The 18605-nt window shown below is 52.1% G+C and overlaps 1 protein-coding gene across 2 annotated transcripts; it reads right to left on the minus strand.

Moving 5' to 3' along the window:
* Positions 1–273: 273 nt before the first annotated feature.
* On the minus strand, positions 274–13736 carry SSC4D (scavenger receptor cysteine rich family member with 4 domains). Of its 2 annotated transcripts, XM_043915030.1 has the most exons (11): positions 13396–13736; positions 10948–11145; positions 9306–9341; positions 8747–9052; positions 7762–7839; positions 6595–6909; positions 3940–4017; positions 3292–3366; positions 2865–3176; positions 1917–1985; positions 274–1288 (listed from the first exon to the last, which is right to left on the minus strand). In XM_043915030.1, exons 2-11 carry the CDS (start codon positions 11111–11113, stop codon positions 972–974), a joined length of 1752 nt encoding a protein of 583 aa, XP_043770965.1. In that variant the 5' UTR covers positions 11114–11145; positions 13396–13736; the 3' UTR covers positions 274–971. The 2 variants fall into 2 exon arrangements, with proteins under 2 accessions (XP_043770965.1, XP_043770966.1); XM_043915031.1 differs by lacking the exon at positions 2865–3176.
* Between the last annotated feature and the right edge of the window lie 4869 nt (positions 13737–18605).

Raw genomic sequence — 18605 nt, forward strand, 5'->3', positions numbered from 1 at the left:
CATGACCTCGAGTAGACCCCGTCAAGGACCCAGATTTCTGTGAACGTAAAAGTGAGGATGGCCCAGGGGACCTTCTAGGGGCCTTCCTGGCGGCCTGACACTGTGAGTCAGCATTTCCAGGATGCGATGGGCCTGTGGAAAGCTCTCTGATGATGCTCTTGACCCGTCCTCCACCCCCCAGCGGGTTTCCTCCAGAGTCCTAACCAGAGTCTTTCCTGCTGCCACAAACAGTGCACTTAAGCCCCAACATTGACCTCGGTTAAAAGACAAGGAGGGGGAAACAATGCTTTATTGACTTGGCACCTATGAACGGGTGGCTACAGGCCCCCAGGGTTCTTTGCATCTACAAAATGGAGGCTCTGTCGTGGGGGCAGCAGAAATCAGAGTTGCTGGTTCCAGCTGCAGGGAGGGGCCACTGTCACTGCTTTGGCCCCTTCCAGTCCCCTTGTCCAGCCAAGCACCATCTGGCCCTCTTGGAGCAGGCCAGGGCAATGACCCTGGTTCTTCTGCAGCCCTTGGCAGTCTAAGGTCAGAACTGTAGGCCTCTCCTGCCTTCCCTCTTCTTGAGGATTCCAAGATGAATAGAGGCGGGAGGGAAGGGATATACCCCATTTACAGCTGAACCTTCTGGAGCACAGGCCAGGAAGGCTGGGTCAGGGTTCCCGTAATGGGACCCCTGCCAAAGAGGACAGTTAGGAGTTATTCACTTCCCACCACTTTGTTTGAGCTGAGCAGAAAGTGGGAGCTTTCACTGAACTGGGCCCACCATAGGTGATGACAGTGAGGTCACCCACTAAGTTGATGGGCTATGCTTCCCTGGGCAGGACCACACCATTTGGGCAGGCTCTCTCCCAGGCAAGGGGAGGGCAGGGCAGAGTGAACTGCTGCTGTCACAGGAGGACAACTTCCTGGAGGAAGAGGGGCAGGCCGCAGTAGGCTCCCAGAAGAGGTGGTCTGCAGAGTGAGCTGGGTCACGCCGGCTGGCACAGGACACTGGCATCCTCGCTGTGGTCACAGTTGTGGGCATCCCAACGGATGTGAGAGCACAGAAGCAGGGCACCCTCATCCCCACGGCACTTGACGTTGTCCAGGAGAATAGGGCCTCGGCCTGGACCAAAGTGAGCCTCACCAGGGGCTGCCAGGGCCTGGCCACAGCCCAGCTGGCGACACAAGACGCCGGCTGCCCGCAGGTCCCAAGCATCATCACAGATGGTGCCCCACCGCTGCCCTAGGAAGAGCTCCACACGCCCCTCACATCGGTGGGCTCCGTTGACCAGACGTAGGTGCCCTGTTGGGGGACAAGGCCTGGGGCTGGAAGGGGCTGGCCCAGGCCAGGCCACTCCCAAGCTAGGCCAGGGGAGGGGTAGTTAAGAGGAGACAAAGGGTGGTGGGTTGGGACATCTCGCTGCCCTGGGAGCCACTGGATGAGGGCAGACAAATGAGATAACATAAGATGGGCATCAGGAGATGTGTGCAAGCCCTTGTGGGGTACTCTGTGCAAGCTGGGAGCTCCATGTCTGTTCTCTCCTTAGTTGTCTGTTTACAATCCCAATACCTCAGTCCTACGGCTGTTGTCAAATGAGATTGTGTCCCCGAAGGTCATCACCATCTCCCCTCCCCTCTGGACTCCCCAAATTAAAGCCTGAATTCTTTCATTAATCTCTTCAGGACAGGAACCCCGTCCCTCTATTTTGGTCCCAACTCTAGAAATCTCTCGATTGCTCTAGCTTAAAACCCCCCTCCTTCTTTCCAGACATCACATCTCTATTGATGAGGCCTGAGACTAGCAGGAAAGGACAAGGGTTCTAGGACCTGGTGCAAATCTGCTGTGTAACCCGGGGCTGTGACCTCCCTCCAGATCTGGTCCCTCCTACCCTGATGCCTCCACCTCACTCTTAGGGACTGTGAACACCTACCATCCCTGGGCCGAGGAGTGGGCACCCGGGTGGTCTCAGCACCCTCCTGCTGAACTAGCTCCTCTGGACCTGGCTCAGCAAGGACAGAGAAAGAGGTGGCTGTGACACTGGGGAACCAGTCCCTTGAGACCTGGTTACCTCTTACCCTCCAAGGGAAGCCTGATCTAGGATCAGAAAGGACTTCATAGGCCCCCGCTCCTTGGAACAGAAACGGGGGTTGGTTTTTCTCGCTCTGGGCCCAAGGCAGAGCCCTCTGTGGCCAAAGCTACCACCAGGGCACCAAACAAGGGCGAAAATATCAATTTCCACCTCCGTCAATAAGGAGACGCATTTTTAAATGTGTCGGACTCTGCAACTATCCCTTTTCCAGTGACTTCCCAAGGGACAAACGTATGCTCCCCGAAAGCTGATCAAGCTGATCAACTCTCGTTGCTAACTAGGGCTTTTCGGATCCTTGACGCAGCACAGCAAAAGCTCCCCAACCACGCCCTTAACTCTCCCACACTGTGCTCGGGAACTTCGGACTCAGCTCGGGCCCCGCCCCGCACTGCCGCAGAGGGCGCTCCCTTCCCGGCCCCGCCCATGCTGCGCAGCCGCAGAGAGAGTGGGCTCCACCCGATGGTGGGCTCCACCTCTCACTGCGGAGCATGAACTCTCCCGCCGCGCTCACGCTGCAGTGCAGCGGTGAGCGCTCACGCGCGACCCCGCCCATTTCCCAACGAACCCCGCCCTGCCCGCGCCAAAGACCGTGCCTTCGCGAGGCTCCGCCCATCCTCAGACTGCTCGTCCCGCCGGCACGGCGGTACGCGCCAGCGCGCGGCCACGCCCACTTCACAGCAGGCCCTGCCCATGCCTAAGTAAGCGCCTGCGCGCGGCCCCGCCCACTTCTCAGACGGCGCTCCGCCTCGCCTGTGCCGCAGTGCACACGTGGTCCTGCTGCGGCCTCACCTGAGCAGAGCGCGCCCGCATCCTCGTGGTGGCCGCAGTTGTGCTGGCCCCAGCCCAGGTGGAAGCAGTCGCTGAGGCGGGCTTCCGTGCCGGCGCAACCCACGTTGTCCAGCAGCACGGGGCCGCGGCCGTAGCCGAAGTGGCCGAGGCCCGTGGCGCCCAGCGCCGGCCCGCAGCCCGCCTCGCGGCAGGCCACGCGCGCGTCCGCGAAGTCCCAGTCATCGTCGCACACGGTGCCCCAGCCCCCGGCGTACAGCACCTCCACGCGACCGCGGCACGGGCCAGGGCCACCCACCAGCCGCAGCCGCCCGCCTGCAGGGCGCACAGGCCCGCGGCCAGAGGGGCTGGGCTGGGGCCGCCGGCTCCCTGGCAGAGACCCGGCCCCACCCTCTCCCACCCGGAACGGAACCCCTGTCCTGCCACTTACTTTTCTTCCCTGCCGCCCAGGCGGCAGTGGTGAGCCGTGTGGGCTCCCTGGAAGGCAGGGCACCAACTCCTGTAGCTGCGGAGACAAGGCATCTAGAGCGTTTGAATGGGACAAAGGGGACTTCTGGCCTGCAGCAGGGCACAGGGCGCGCCTACGGAGATGTCCGACCTCTACCACGCCTTCACCCTACTCAGCCTCAATTCTAGAGTTACCATGTTGTCTGCTGTGGTGGGGTCCTCAGGAAGCTTGAAAGGAATGAACCAAATCCTACTTCCAGATTTCAGTGCCAACGATATAGTTCCAGCCCTCATTCCAAAAGTACTTATATCCTTCATTCAACTTGTATCTCAATTTTAACAAGTCCCCTCGATTTCCAAACTCAGCACCCCACTCCACCCGACCCCTGCCAAATTTTATTTCAGAGCTTCGAAGAAGTGCCTCCTCCCACCCTGCTGAACTTTCCAGAGCTCTGGATTTCATCCTAGCTCCATCTGCTCATCTGTTCTCTCACCCACCTCTTTACCATCTGGTCAAAAGCCCTGGCCTGCTAGCCTGGGCCCCCTCCCCGTGGATCCAGACAGTCTTTCCAATTCCCAGTCCTACCCACCTCACCCCTACCATTCCAGCCTGGAGGGCAGGGCTCCTTACCCTCTGGCTCTGTGTGCCAGGCCCAGTCCGCTCTTGTGGCGAACAGTGGCGGTGCTGTGAGAGTCGGGTGGCCCAGGACTAGAGTAGGAGAGAAGGGAGTGGGGTCAGAGGCCAAGGTTCTGGTTCCTGGAGAGGATGAGAGGGTTTCCCTGAGAAGACAAATAGATTTTACTTCCAGAGCTGGAGGCTCAGCCTCAGCTGGGGTCCAAGGAAGTCTGCCCCGCTTTGCCAATTCTGGTCAATTATTTGTGCTGCCTAGGCATACACTCTACAGTTTATACAACGCCTTTACAGGCATGTTTTCTTTCCAGGGTTCTCAGAAGCCCAATGTGTGTCCAAGTTGGGGAGATAAAGAAGGCCTTGCCCACCAGGGAGGGCCATGCACAGTCCTGAGGAGCTTGCAGAACAAAACTATCCCCGTCTTACAGATAAATAAGATTAGAAGGGGCAAGGGGCATGCTCAGGATTATGCAGCGAGGTTAGCCGAGGCTTTGCCAGGGCTCACTCTGCCTCATTGGGCCTCAGCTTTCCCATCTGTAAATCGGGATTGATGCCTCGTGGTTTGCCATGAGGCATGGGTAAGCACTTTATATCTGGCAGAGTGGAGTCCATCTGTAAAGTGCCATTAACAGCCCTATTATTTCTATTTGTTCAGAAAACCTTTCGTTGTGGAAGAAGGACCAGGTGAGGGGAAATACTGTCATAATCCAGATTGAAGAGATAGGGAATTCTGGGGACATACCTGAGTTTCAGTGAAAGAATTCTGGTGTATCTCTGGAGCCATTTTAAAGTACTATTACTTTACTCTGAAGTATTTCACAAAGAGTGCTTAGTGCTAGACTAGGTAATCAACAAGAACCTACTGTATAGCACTCAACATACTGTAATAATAACATATATGGGAAAGGAATCAAGAAAAATCCATGTATATACGTGTAAGTATAGTCTAAGGGTTCAAAGAGTCAGACATGACTGAGCACGCACATGCATATGTATAACTAAATCATTGTGCTGTACACTGAAAAGAATTACAACATTGTAAAAAAAAAAAAAGTTAAAAAGTTAAAAAAAAAGAGTACTTAGTGCCAGAAACTCAGCAGTGGCCACAGGACTGGAAAAGGTACTTTTTCATTCCAATCCCAAAGAAAGGCAATGCCAAAGAATGCTCAAACTACTGCACAATTGCACTCATCTCACACGCTAGTAAAGTAATGCTCAAAATTCTCCAAGTCAGGCTTCAACAGTACATGAACCGTGAACTTCCAGATGTTCAAGCTGGTTTTAGAAAAGGCAGAGGAACCAGAGATCAAATTGCCAACATCCGTTGGATTACCGAAAAAGCAAGAGAGTTCCAGAAAAACATCTATTTCTGCTTTATTGACTATGCCAAAGCCTTTGTGTGGATCACAATAAACTGTGGAAAATTCTGAAAATTCTGAAAGAGATGGAAATACCAGACCACCTGACCTGCCTCTTGAGAAATCTGTATGCAGGTAAGGAAGCAACAGTTAGAAATGGACGTGAACAACAGACTGGTTCCAAATAGGAGAAGGAGTATGTCAAGGCTTGAGAAATGTCAATAACCTCAGATATGCAGATGACACCACACTTATGGCAGAAAGCGAAAGAGAACTAGAGAGCCTTTTGATGAAAGAGGAGAGTGAAAAAGTTGGCGTAAAGCTCAACATTCAGAAAACTAAGATCATGGCATCTGGTCCCATCACTTCATGGCAAATAGATGGGGAAACAGTGGAAACAGTGACTGACTTTATTTTCTTGGGCTCCAAAATCACTGCAGATGGTGACTGCAGCCATGAAATTAAAAGACGCTTGCTCCTCAGAAGAAAAGGTATGACCAACCTAGACGGCATATTAAAAAGCAGAGACATTACTTTGCCAACAAAGGTCCATCTAGTTAAAGCTATGGTTTTTCCAGTAGTCATGTATGGATGTGAGAGTTGGACTGTAAAGAAAGCTGAGTGCCGAAGAACTGATGCTTTTGAACTGTGGTGTTGGAGAAAACTCTTGAGAGTCCCTTGGACAGGAAGGAGATCAAACTAGTCAACCCTAAAGGAAATCAACTGGGAATATTCATTGGAAGGACTGATGCTGAAGCTCTAATTATTTGGCCACCTGAAAGCAAAGAGCCGACTCATTTGAAAAGACCCTGATCCTGGGAAAGCTTGAAGGCGGGAGAAAGGGACGACAGAGGATGAGATGGTTGGATGGCATCACCCACTCAATGGACATGAGTTTGAGTAAACTCTGGGAGTTGGTGATGGACAGGGAAGCCTGGCGTGCTGCAGTCCATGGGGTCGCAAAGAGTCGGATGCGACTGAGTGACTGAACTGAACTGAGTGCCAGAAAATTCTGGAGACATATTTGGAGTACTGTTAGACAACTCTGGAGTATTGGTGGGGTGTTACATAGTCGTGAAGTCTACTAGAATTTTCTGAGGCACTTCTAGAGCAGTACTGAGAAATAAAAACTAATTTGGGGGCCTTTTCGAAAGAGCTCAGGGAAACATCAAGCCACTCAACATCCCGGTCGCGTCCAAGGCCCCTCTCCCAGTCTCCTGCTTCAGAATAGCGCCCCGCCCCATCCCCGCCCCATCCCCGCCCCGCCCCTCCGCCGGCCCCGCCCCCAACTCCGCACCTGCGCAGAGCGCGCCGGCGTCCTCGTGGTGGCCACAGTTGTGCACGCCCCAGCCCAGACTCAGGCAGACTGCTAGACGGGGCTCGCCGCCCTCACAGTGCACGTTGTCCAGCAGGATGTGCCCCGTGCCGTAGCCGAAGAAGGCGTTGGTGGTGGCCGCCAGGGCCGCTCCGCAGCCCAGCTGGCGGCACACCACGGCGGCGTCCGGCAGCCCCCAGTCGTCGTCACACACGGTGCCCCACAGGCCGCCGTGCAGGATCTCCACTCGGCCCTGGCACGGGCCTGCGCCCCCGACCAGGCGCACGCTGCCCTCACCTGGTGACGGGGGCGGGAACCAGGAGCACCTCCCGCAGGGCTTTGCTGCCCATCCCAATCCAGTGGTCCTCCTATTGCCCCAGGCCCTCTGCATATCCACAGTACCTGGTGTCTCAGGACCTAGGACCTGCTCACCCACTTACCCCCAAAGCACTGCCTCCTCACAGTCTAAATTAGGGGCGCTTTTGGGGATCTGAGGATAGAATCCTATGACTCTTGTCACTTTCTGCTTGCCCTTGTCCATGCGCTCCTAAACTGTATAGAATGTGCTGGTTCCTTACTTCAGGAACAACTCTGCCTCCAGGAAGTCCTCCCTAATCTCTGATGAATGGGATCCTCTTCCTCCTCTGGACTTCATTGCCTTTTTATCTGTCCTTCTTTAAGAGAATTTTTCATTTTCTTGCTCTAAGATCATTATCAGCATTTCTATGTATATCTGACTCTCCCATTGGATTAAGCTTCAGCCCCCACCTCTTTTGGAGAAGGAAATGACAATCCACTCCAGTGTTCTTGCCTAGAGAATTCCATGAACAGAGGAGTCTGGAGGGCTACAGTCCATGGGGCCACAAAGAGTTGGACACGACTGAATGACTAACACTAGCCCACCTCTTTTATTTTCTCCAGCCTTGTGCTGACTATTTTTATCATCTCACTAGAATGAATCCTCTTTCCCTATGGAGACAGTGAGCAGCCTGGGGGGTGGGGGTGCAGGGGGCAGAGCAGGGGTGAGGGAATGACCAAACTCACCCATCAGTAATCCGTCTCTTCCCACTGCCTAGGGTAGGATTTGGGAGATTCCTCCTGGGTCCTTCTCCTAAGACCCAGGTGGTCCCCCACATTACCTTTACTTACCTTTTCCATTCTGGGGCGTTGTAGGGGGTGCCCTGCTGGTTAACACTCTCCTTGTTGGGGGCTGCGTGGGCAAGAATTCTGGGAAAGAAGCAGGGTGGAAGAGAGGAAGATGTGGATATTTTTGTTCTCCATCCTCACACACACAGATATGTGAGGGGCAGTGTATGGACCCCTAAGTTTCCTGATCTCTGGGCTTCTGGCCACACAAAGGGTCAAAGCTGGGGACTCTGGGTAAGAGGGGAGAAAGGGCCGCCTGAGTCCTGAAAGCAGTAGCTTTAGAGGAGTTTGCTTTAGAGGATTTCTTTCAGTTCTTGGTTTCCTTGGTTTTTAAAGCAGCATCACATCACCTGAGAATTTGTTTGAAATGCAGCATGCAAATTCTCAGGCTCCATCCCAAATCTGCAGAATCAGAAATTCTGGGATGGGGCTACCATCTGTGGATGTGTTTGTGTGTGTGTGTTTTCTGAGCCATGCAGCATTCAGGGACCTTAGTTCCCTGACCAGGGGTTGAACCTGTGCCTCTTGCAATTGGAGTGCAGCGTCTTGACCGCCAGGGAAGTCCCACCATCTGGGTTTTATAATAAGCCCTCCAGCTGATTTTCTTAGAAAAACAGAACTACTGCTTTCGAGGTCAAAGCCTCCTAGAGATTTGTTGCAGGTCTATGCCAAGTGGGCCTTAAACCACCAGACCCCAGTGGTCTGGATATAAAACTGGGAAGGGGGCTCTCTGTTGGGACGATCGAAGCCCTCTGTGGAAGTAACATTGCTGGTTTTCAGCAGAGGTCATACCATGAGCCGGAGCACGGCAGGGCCCAGGCTCCTGACTGCCAGGCTGGGGGTCTTCCCACTATGTACACACTGCAGCTGCTGGCTTGGTCTTCACTGGAACATTCTTACCTCTGGGAAGTCCCTTCACGTGTCCAGCCCACAGCCCTGCTGCCTGGCAGTCGGCCTGCCCTTCTGGGTCCCGGGCTGTCACGCTCACCGTCACACAGGACCGCCACGTCCTCGTAGTGGAAGCAGTTGTGCACGCCCCAGCCTCGGCTGCTGCACTCGCTCAGGGCGGCTTCCTGCCCGCGGCACTCCACGTTGTCCAGCAGGATGGGGCCTCGGCCCTGGCCGAAGGCAAGGGGCCGGGGCACGGGCAGCGCCAGGCCACAGCCCAGCTGACGACACACCACATTGGCATCCACCACGTCCCAGTCGTCATCGCAGACGCTGCCCCAGGAGCCCCCGTGTAGGACCTCCAGGCGGCCCCGGCAGCGGCTCGGGCCCCCCACCAGCCTGAGTTCTGTGGAGAGAATTGAGCTGGCACGGGGTGGTGAGGGGCATCACTGGGCCCTACCTAGAGGATGCCCACCTTGCCATGAAGCTGTGGGGACCTTGGGATCAGTCCCTCCTGGGCCTTATTTTGCCCTTTCTGTAAAATGGGCACACTGGGGCTGTCCCCTTGCATCTTGAGTAACAGAGGTCTTCTAAGCACCTGAGTGCTTTGGGAGCGAGAGTCCGGGGAAAAGGTGGAGGGGAGAGGCAGGGGCACCTACCTGGAAAGGGCAGTGAGGTGGGCTGTAGGGCACCAGCTGAAACAGAGTGAGGAAGAGCATTGGCCCCTCAGCCCCCTCCCTTGGCCCCAGGATCACAGCCTCCCCTACAGGCCTCCCCTCCAGTCCTCACCATCACCCCCTTCCTTATCACCGCCCCTGCTTTGCCAAAGCCCCTGACTGACCCAGCTGGCCTTCTAGCTTCATCCCTCACCCATTGATCCATGGGCCATCCCAGAGAGATCTGCCTGAGACCCAGACAGGCTGATCCCATTCCACTGCTGGACTCCTCAAAGCCTCCCCTTTTCCTGCAGAAGTCCTGGACCCTAAACTCTCTGCAAAGCCTTCTAGGATCTTTGGACCAGCCTCACCTTCCTTCTTAATCTTGCATCAGTCTGGTCACCAGATTTGTAATCTTGCCATCTCCTCTGCTCACCCTGCTCATTCCAACCCTGCAGATGGAGCCCCCTCCTATGGGAAGACTTCGTGGAACTCTCAGCTAAAAGGGCTCTCTTTTTCCTCTGAATCTCTGGGCGCCATATACATACCCCTTTCCAGGTCTTCTGCCCAGTGATGTGGCCAGGTCTGTGTCATCTTGGTTTCCCCTAGGGCTTCCTGCCCAGATTCTGTTACTCCCCAGATGTTTAGTAGCTTTCCCTTAAGGGTGTAAATTAACTTTGGGTTTCATTCTGGTTTCCCCCTAAAAAGTTTACCTATGTAAGTCTTTCCTTTGGGTTTCTTTTTTGGTGGGTTTTGTTTTTTTTTTTTTTTGGTTCTTTTTTTTTTTGGTCATGCTTTGTGGCATGTGGGGTCTTAGTTCCCTGACCAGTGATAGAACCCACACCACCTGCATTGGAGGCACAGAGTCTTAACCACTGGATCACCAGGGAAGTCCCTATCAGTCCTTCTGCTTCAGCTTTTCACATATGTATATGTCAGCACTGTGCTTATTGCTTTATGTGGCCTGGCTCACTTAATCATTAGGACAATTTATGAGGCAGTTTGGATTTTGCAGAAGGGAAAACTTCAGGTTTAGTGAGGTCAGGCCACTTGCTTAAGGCCACATAGCAAATAAAGGGTGGAGCAGGAACTCTAACCCAGATAGCCACACTCCTCTTCACCAAACCATTCTGAGCATGTGGCCTAAGAAGGAAACTGGCCTGGTGTGAGAAGTTAATACCCCTTAGTAGCCCCTCATTTGTGCACAAGCTTCTCAGACACAGCCACATACCTTACCTTACAACCTCTGAGGCATGTACTAGTGTACCCATTTTATAGATGAAGAAACTGAGAGTCAGTTTCTTTTTTCCTAAGTTAGGTTAGTCCCTCGGTTGTTTGATTCCATCTGTTCCACCAGCTGGCTTTCCAACAGCCGTTGGTGAGCCCATGTCCTTTCCCTCCGTCCTTATTTCCAGTATCCTCACTGCCTAGACTCTGTGTGCATCGAGCCCTTGCCTTTAACACTGAGCCTTCCACTCCCCCAACTCAGACCTTATCTTTCATCAACCTGGGGCAAATGTCAGAGCTGGAAAGGATGCTGGAAACCACCTCGTTTACAGGCCACATCCCAACATAGTTTTACAACTGGGAAAGCTGAGTGTCAGAAAAGGGAAGGGGAAGGGTTGGGGGGCCGGAGGGCACTCACCCAGTGGTAACAGGAGGAGGAAGGACAGGGCTGGGGGGAGAGGAGAAGGGGCAGCGGTCCTGTCTCCGGGCCCCCATCCCCTGCTCCTCTCATCAGGCTGGGGACCAGTGTGCATCTCTGCTTCCTTGTGTGTCCAGCCAATGGGTGGTCTTTCCAGTGGTCCCATCAAGGTGTGGTGAGCAGTCACAGCTGGAACATCTGGAATTAAAGGTTCCAGGCTCTTCTTCCAGCTGGAAGGGCCCAGGGAGAGCTTTGTGGGGGCGTCGGGGTGGGGAATGACATTTCCACTGGGGTTTGGTATTCTGAATGGAGGCAGTGGTTGGAGGATGAGAAGAATGGAAATACTCATGGTAACTCCTCATGAGGAGTTAGGTCTGGCTGAAGCGAAGGGTGTATGAAAGCAGGTGGTGGGAGATGAGGTTGGAGGGTCATGAGATCCCAAACCAAGATAGGTCCACACGGCTGTGCTAAGGGCTTTGAGTTTTTCCTCCAGGGCAGGAAATCCCGAAACAGGGTGCTGATGCCACTGGTAGCAAAACCCACATCATTTGGGGAGGAGATAGATGGACATTTACTGTTGCCTTAGTTTTTTCCTTTTGTAGTGCATTCTGCTTATGACAAAGGATCCTGGCTTTCCATTGATCTGGAACAATATCAGGTTTCCCTTTAAAGCTAATTAAATTTTAAATTTATTATTATTATTATTATTTTTGCTGCACCATGGCTTGTGAGATCTTAGTTCCCCAACTAGGGACTGAACCTGGGTCCCAGCAGTGAAAGCGCCAAGTCCTAACTGCTGGACTGCCAGGGAATAGACTACAGTTAATTTAAATCAGAAAAAAAAAAAAGAGTCAATGTAAAGAAAAAAACATCAAGGAGACATGGTTCTCATGAGTCACAAATATTCAAAAATGGTGTAGGACTGGAGGTTTAAATGCCATTTGGGATTCTCTGCCCTTTTGAGGTAGGAAGCCCTGGGAGATTATTTTGTTTAATTTTGGATTGAAGTTTACAAGCCAAGAAGAACATAAATCCTAAGTGTAGAGCTCAGTGAATATTCACACCGTGTCACCAGCATCCCAGTGTGTGGATAATGATTGGATGGTTGTGGCAGGGGCGGTGAGGGGTGGCTGGTTTAGAAGGTGGTTCTGTTTGAGGGACTTCCCTGGTGGTCCAGTGGCTAAGACACTATGCTCCCGATGCTGGGGACCCAGGTTCCATCCCCAGTGAAGGAACTAGTTAGATCCCACATGCTGCAACTATGACCCAGTGTAGACAAAGAAAAAAAAACTTTTTTTTAAAGAGAAGATGATTCTGTTTGGGATATACTGAGACTGAGGTGCCCAGGGACGTGGGTGCCCCTCTCAAAAGGAATACCGCCCCCCCGCCATCTTTCCCTGGCTCTGCCTCCATCCTGGCGGACAAACAGTCTGGTTGGGAAGAGGATGAAAATCTATCTGGATGTGGACACAGGGTTTTCAATACTCCATTCATGGGGCCCAGTACAGCCCCCAGTGGAATAATCAGCTTTTGTCCTTCTGGGGACAGATGGGAGATGGGAGTCGAGAACTGTGAGGAGGGGGAAACTGTGGTCCAGGCTTTGCTGAGGGGAATCCACAGTGACCTGGGCCTGCCCCTGCCTCCCAGGCCTGGGGGCCACCCACCTCTCAGGCTGCTGGGACACTAGCCCCCCAGGTCAGGGAAGTCCCCGCTCTGTAAGTATGGGGACAGACAGCTCCCAGGGAAGCTGGCTGGGAATCCTGAAGTCCTCCTGCTCTATCCGCCATCACCCTGGCCCCCCGGAATGAGAGAGGGGGGACCCCTGATCCAGACCATCACTGACCTCAAGTCCCAGATGACCCAAGAGCTCTCAGCGGGCCTCATGGAGGCTGCCTCATCTCCAGCTCTGAGCTTGGTCCTGCCTTACACTCTGGAGACCTACACTCTGTAATGGTGCCCCTGTTGCCCTGAATTGCCTCTTTAGGTGCAGGCAGGTTGCATCCACAGTGGTTCCAAGCATTGGCTCCACAATCTACTGTGTGACCTCATCTCCCTGAGCCTCACTCTTCTCACCTGTAAAATGGGGCTAGGAATACACTTAACCTCTTCCAGTTTTTGCTAGGATACATGAGCCTAATGTAAATACAAAGCTTAGCCCAGCGCCTGACCCGCCGTAAGTGCGGTCGCTGTTATTACGATTATGTTTCCCCATCCAGATTGGGGACCGTTGAGGGCAGGGATCAGGGCTTATCTAGTGGCAGCATCTGGCACAGGATGGGTACTAAGGAAACACTGAATGACTGAATGAAAGTTAGGGCTGCAGAATCACTGCACCGAAGCAGTCAGAAGGGGCCCGGGAGATCATTAAGACAGCTTCATCTCGGACCAATAGAAAACTTGTCACACACTCATACTCACACATGCCAGCAAAAGTGAAGAAATTCATACCTGTGGGAAGGTTCTAGGCTCCTTCTGTTCCTTCTTTTATAGTCAATCCGAGGTCAAATCCCTTTTTCCTGCCTCCAGAAGTTTAAGACGGGGAAGGATCTCCCAGGTGCAAAGCAACACAGACCTTTCTTCTTTTCTTTCCAAAGCTGGGATGTGAACAGAGGCGAAGTCCCCCGTCCATGGAGCTGGCTGGTGGCCCCAGCCTGTCCCCACTCGACCTTAGGGGCAGAGAGAGGCAAAAAGAGAGCGGAGGTGGCCTGCGGGGTCTGGAGCAGCCCCCAGAAGGGGGACCAGGCCGAGGAGAGTTCTGGGGAGGAGGGGGGCAGACGTGGACTCTCAGGGCCAGGCCGCCCCTCCTTCCCCTCCCCCACCCCAGGGTTCAGGTTTCAGAAAGGCCTGGCTAGGTCTCCACCCCTTTGTAGAGGTGCCAAAAGCATGCCTGTCTCCGGTTCCTGGGACTGCCCTTGACCACCTCCCACCTGGGGGCTTTGGAAACATGATCGTGGGAGCCTGAGTGGGCTTCCCACGCAGGCAGAACCTCTGATTTTGCTGCCAGGTTTTTTGCCTTGTAGTTCTTTTGAGTTCTGGTACCTTTGGGACTTCGTGTTAGTCACTCAGTTGTGTCTGACTCTTTGTGACCCCATGGACTGAACCCCTCCAGGTTCCTTTGTCCATGGGATTCTCCCGTCTAGAGTACTGGAGTGGGTAGCCATTCACTTCTCCAGGGGATCTTCCCAGCCCAGGGATTGAACCTTGTCTCCTGCAATGCAGGCAGATTCTTTACTGTCTGAACCACCAGAGAAGCCCTTTGCGGCTTTTTAAATTCCTGGTAACAGATAGCGGCATGTGGCTTACTCTGTAGCTTATAGCTTCAGTCAAATGCTGTGCTGGAATTCTGCACCATCCTGGGAGGGGCGGAGGGTGGACCACAAACTCTCAGAGCTGGAGGGGTCTTGAGAGGCTCGGCAGGGTGGTTCCCAAACCTGGATGTGCCTTCACATCATCCCCGGCCATTTTTTTTAAATATATAAAGGGACTTCCCTGGTAGAGTGGCTAAGACTGCACTCCCAAGGCAGAGGGCTAGATCCCATGAGCCGCAACTAAGAGTTCACATAGCTGCAACTAAAGATCCATGTGCTGCAACGAAGACCCAATGTGGCCAAATAAATAAGTAACATATATTTTTAAAAGTACGTATATATATATGTATATATACACAAACACACATATACACACAGATTCTTGCCCTTACCACTTTTGCCCCAGAGATTCTGATCCAGAAGCTGAGGGTGGGGGTCCCCCCAAAAGTGTATTTTTGAAAATCCATCGAGGCTTAAACAAGTTGGGGGAGCAGATTTCTAACCCAAGCTGTTTATTGTGCAGGTGGGAAAACAGAGACCAGGAAAAGAAACAGAGACACAGTTCTGGGCAACCTCGAAGGACTTAGCTCCCTGACTCTGGAGTCTAGCCTTGCTTCCTGCGTCTCAGGAAAAGAAACTTCTCTGGTGGGAGGTCTACCATCACCTTGCTCCCAAACCTACACCCCCTTGCATGTCCATGCTCAGTCCCCCCATCCTCCTGCCTCCTTCCTCCTCCCTGGGCCTGAGGATCTGTTCCCCTGCAGTCCAGACTCCGTCTTCTGCTTTCCCAGGGACCTCCCGCTCTCCATCTGTGCATCTTCTCTAGTCCGTGTTCGGCTGCTCTTTCTTCTCATGGGACTTCTAAGCAAACTCTGGTCTCTGTCATTTAAAGGGAACAACAGAAAACCCTTTCCATCGGTTGGGTCCTCAGGGTAGCAATGGCCCGGCCCGGTATCCCCACCCTGCTTTGTCACTGGCGGGGGACACCCGGGAAGGGTGTATCCCAGGCTCCAAGGTGCTACAGGTGGAGGCTGTCAGCTGACTGCACTCCTCGGGGCTCATCAGCTCCTTTCTCGCAGGGAGATCCAAGCAGGGCATCGGCATGGCTGCCCCCGGCCTCCACATCCCCTCCAGCTGCTGCCCCATCCCTCTGCTCCCCATCACAGCCAAATCTCCCCCAAAGCCATCTGCTTACCCACCTTCATTTTTTTCTTTTTTTTTTTTTTTTTACCTCTCACTCACTGGTCAGTTGGCTTCAGTCTGCTTTTGGTCCTTAGCATGCCAAGCACCAAACCTTTCCTTAGGTTAACAGTGAAGGCATGCTTTTCCCCTTAAGAGGCACGACCGTGTCCCTTCTGCTGTCTCGGGACCGGAACATCTTCCCATGGCCCTAGCCTGGCTAAGAATTCTGTTACTGTGTAATAGGGGAGAAAAAGTGCCGGGAACAGTTACCGTTTCTGCTCTAGTCCTTGTGTTACCTGATATCTCAGAAGTGTTTCTTTGTTTTTATTTTAATTGAAGCATGGTTGATTTACAATGCTGTGTCAGTTTCAGGTGTATAGCAAGGTGATTCAGGTATATATGTTCTTTTGTTTTTGGCTGCACTGGGTTTTTGTTGCTGCGAGAGCTTTTCTCTAGTTTGCAGAGGGCAGGGGCTACTCTCTAGTTGCGGTGTGTGGGCTTCTGATTGCGGTGGCTTCTCTTGTTGCTGAGCACAGGCTCTAGAGTTCGTAGGCGTCATTAGTTGCAGCTCCCGGGCTCCAGGGCACAGGCTTAATTATTGTGGCCCATGGGCTTGGTTTCCCCACGGCCTGTGAATCTTCCCAGACCAGGGATTGAACCTGTGTCCCCTGCAGGTGGGACGGGTAGATTCTTTACCACTGGACCACTTGGGAAGTCCTATATATATATTCTTTTTCAGATTCTTTTCTCCTACAGGTTATTACAGAATATTGAATAAGTTTCCTCAGAGGCGTCTGATACTCTATTAGTGTTTTGGCTGTAATGGAAGATGCAAATCCAAGTTACTCAAAAAGAGGAGTGGTTTTTTTTTTTTTTTGGCCTCACTTAGAAAGTGAAAGCATTAGTCGCTCAATCGTGTCCGGCTCTTTTCGAGCCCATGGACTCTAACCCACCAGGCTCCATGCCATTTCCTCCTCCAGGGGATCTTCCCAACCCAGGGATCAAACCCAGGTCTCCTGCACTGCAGGCAGATTCTTTACTGTCTGAGCCAGCAGGGAAGAGGGGAAGGCCGTTTCAGGACTGGTTAATTCAGCGGACGGACATCACCAGGGACCCAGGTCTACTCTGCCGTCTTCAGCAAGCTGCTCCTCCCTTGGCGGGTTTCCCTTATGACTCAAGATGGTGGCCTCAGTTCCGAGCAGCTCATGCATACAACGATGTCAGAGCCAGAAAAGAGGAAACATCCCCACCTTGTGTCCTATTTTAAAAGCCGACAAGACTTTCCCAGAAAACCCAGAAGAGAAATCCCCTCACGTCTCACTGGCCAGATCCAGTAACTTGCCGGTCGTAAAGCATGATTGGCGAGTAGGTGCGAGCCCTCGGCTCAGTCCTAGCCTTTTTCTCCATCCGTACTCCCGTCTAGGAGACTTTGAACAAGCTCCGGGTGTGCAATTTATTGGTTTTGAGTATACTCACAGAGTTGTACAACCATCACCATTATCCAATTACAGAACATATTCACTACCCCCAACGAAACCCTGTGCCCATTATCAGTCAATCCCTTCTCCCCCTCCTTCCAGTCCTTGGCAGCTGCTAATCTACATTTTATCCCTACGGATTTGCCCATTCGGGGACATTTCCTATAAGTGAAGTCCTAGAATATGTGGCCTCTGTGTTCTGCTCTATTCACTTACTATAGTCTTCAAAGGTCATTCATGTCGTAGCATGGATCTGTATTTTATCCCTTTTTATGGCTCAGTAATATTCCACTGTATGGCTATACCACCTAAATGAATAGAGATATTCCTATCTAGAATATGTAGAGAACTCTCAGAACTCGACGTTTAACAAACTGAACACACACACACACACAAAACCAATAATCCGATTAGATGATGGGCAAACCACAAAGAGACATTTCACCAAAGGAAATATATGGATGGCAAGGAGCACATAAAAGATGTTTAACATCACTAGCCATTAGGGTGTTGCAAATGAAGCCTGGGATGAGCCATCGCCACACACGTTTCAAAACTGCTAAAAGAAATAGTGACAGTACCAAATGCTAACAAGGATGTGGAGAAATTGGATCCTTCATACATTGCTGGTGGGCACATAAAATGGTCCAGCCCTCTGGAAAATAGTTTAGCAGTTGCTTTAAAAACTGAACATATTAAAAAAAAAAAAAAAAAAAACAACAACAACTGAACATACACTTGACATACAGCTTAGGTAAGAAGAAAGTGAAAGTGTTAATCGCTCAGTCCTGTCCAACTCTTTGCCACTGCATGGACTGTAGCCCACCAGGCTCCTCTGTCCATGGGGTTTCTTCAGGCAAGAATACTGGAGTGGGTTGCCATGCCCTCCTCCAGGGGATCTTTCCAACCCAGGGATTGAACTCAGGTCTCCCACATTGAAGGCGGATTCTTTCCTGTCTGTGCCACTAGGGAAGCCCAAGAATACCGTAATGGGTAGCCTGTAGCCTGTCCCTTCTCCAGGGGATCTTCCCGACCCAGGAATCCAAATGGGGGTCTCCTGCGTGGCAGGCGGATTCTTTACCAGCTGAGCTACCAGGGAAGCCCGGAGGGTTCATGGGGCTTCCCTATACATTTCTTTTCTTTTTTAAAAAAATTATTTATTTGGGTCTTAGTTGCAGTATGTGGGATCTAGTTCCCTTGCCAGGGATTGAACCTGTGTCCCCTGATTGGGAGCACAGAGTCCTAGCCATTGAACTACCAGGGAAGTCGTTCCCTATACATTTCTTTGTAATTTCCTGTGAATCTATAATTAGTATTTAAAAATAAGACATTTTGTAAAAAGTCATAGATGACTTCCAAAAGCAATACAGATTACCCCTGCAAAATAAAAGCAAAAAAGTTTTTAGCATTTCTCAAAATCATCACCTTAAAAAAAAAATCATCACCTTGAGGTGTGAAAATGGATTCTGACAGGGGGTTTTCCCTGGTGTGAGAAATGACAGGTGCCCAGGGGGTTGATTCACTGATTTACCTTCTCAAAGATCCTATGGCGGAGACTTCCCTGACCGTCCAGTGGTTAGGAATTCCAAGCTTCCAATGCAGGGGGCACAGGTTTGATCCCTAGTTGGGGAGCTAAGATCCTGCATGCCGAGGGGTGAGGCCAAAAAATTAAAAATAAAAAGATCCTTTG

The sequence above is a fragment of the Cervus elaphus genome, chromosome 10 (genome assembly GCF_910594005.1).
Source record: "Cervus elaphus chromosome 10, mCerEla1.1, whole genome shotgun sequence".
NCBI lineage: Eukaryota > Metazoa > Chordata > Mammalia > Artiodactyla > Cervidae > Cervus > Cervus elaphus.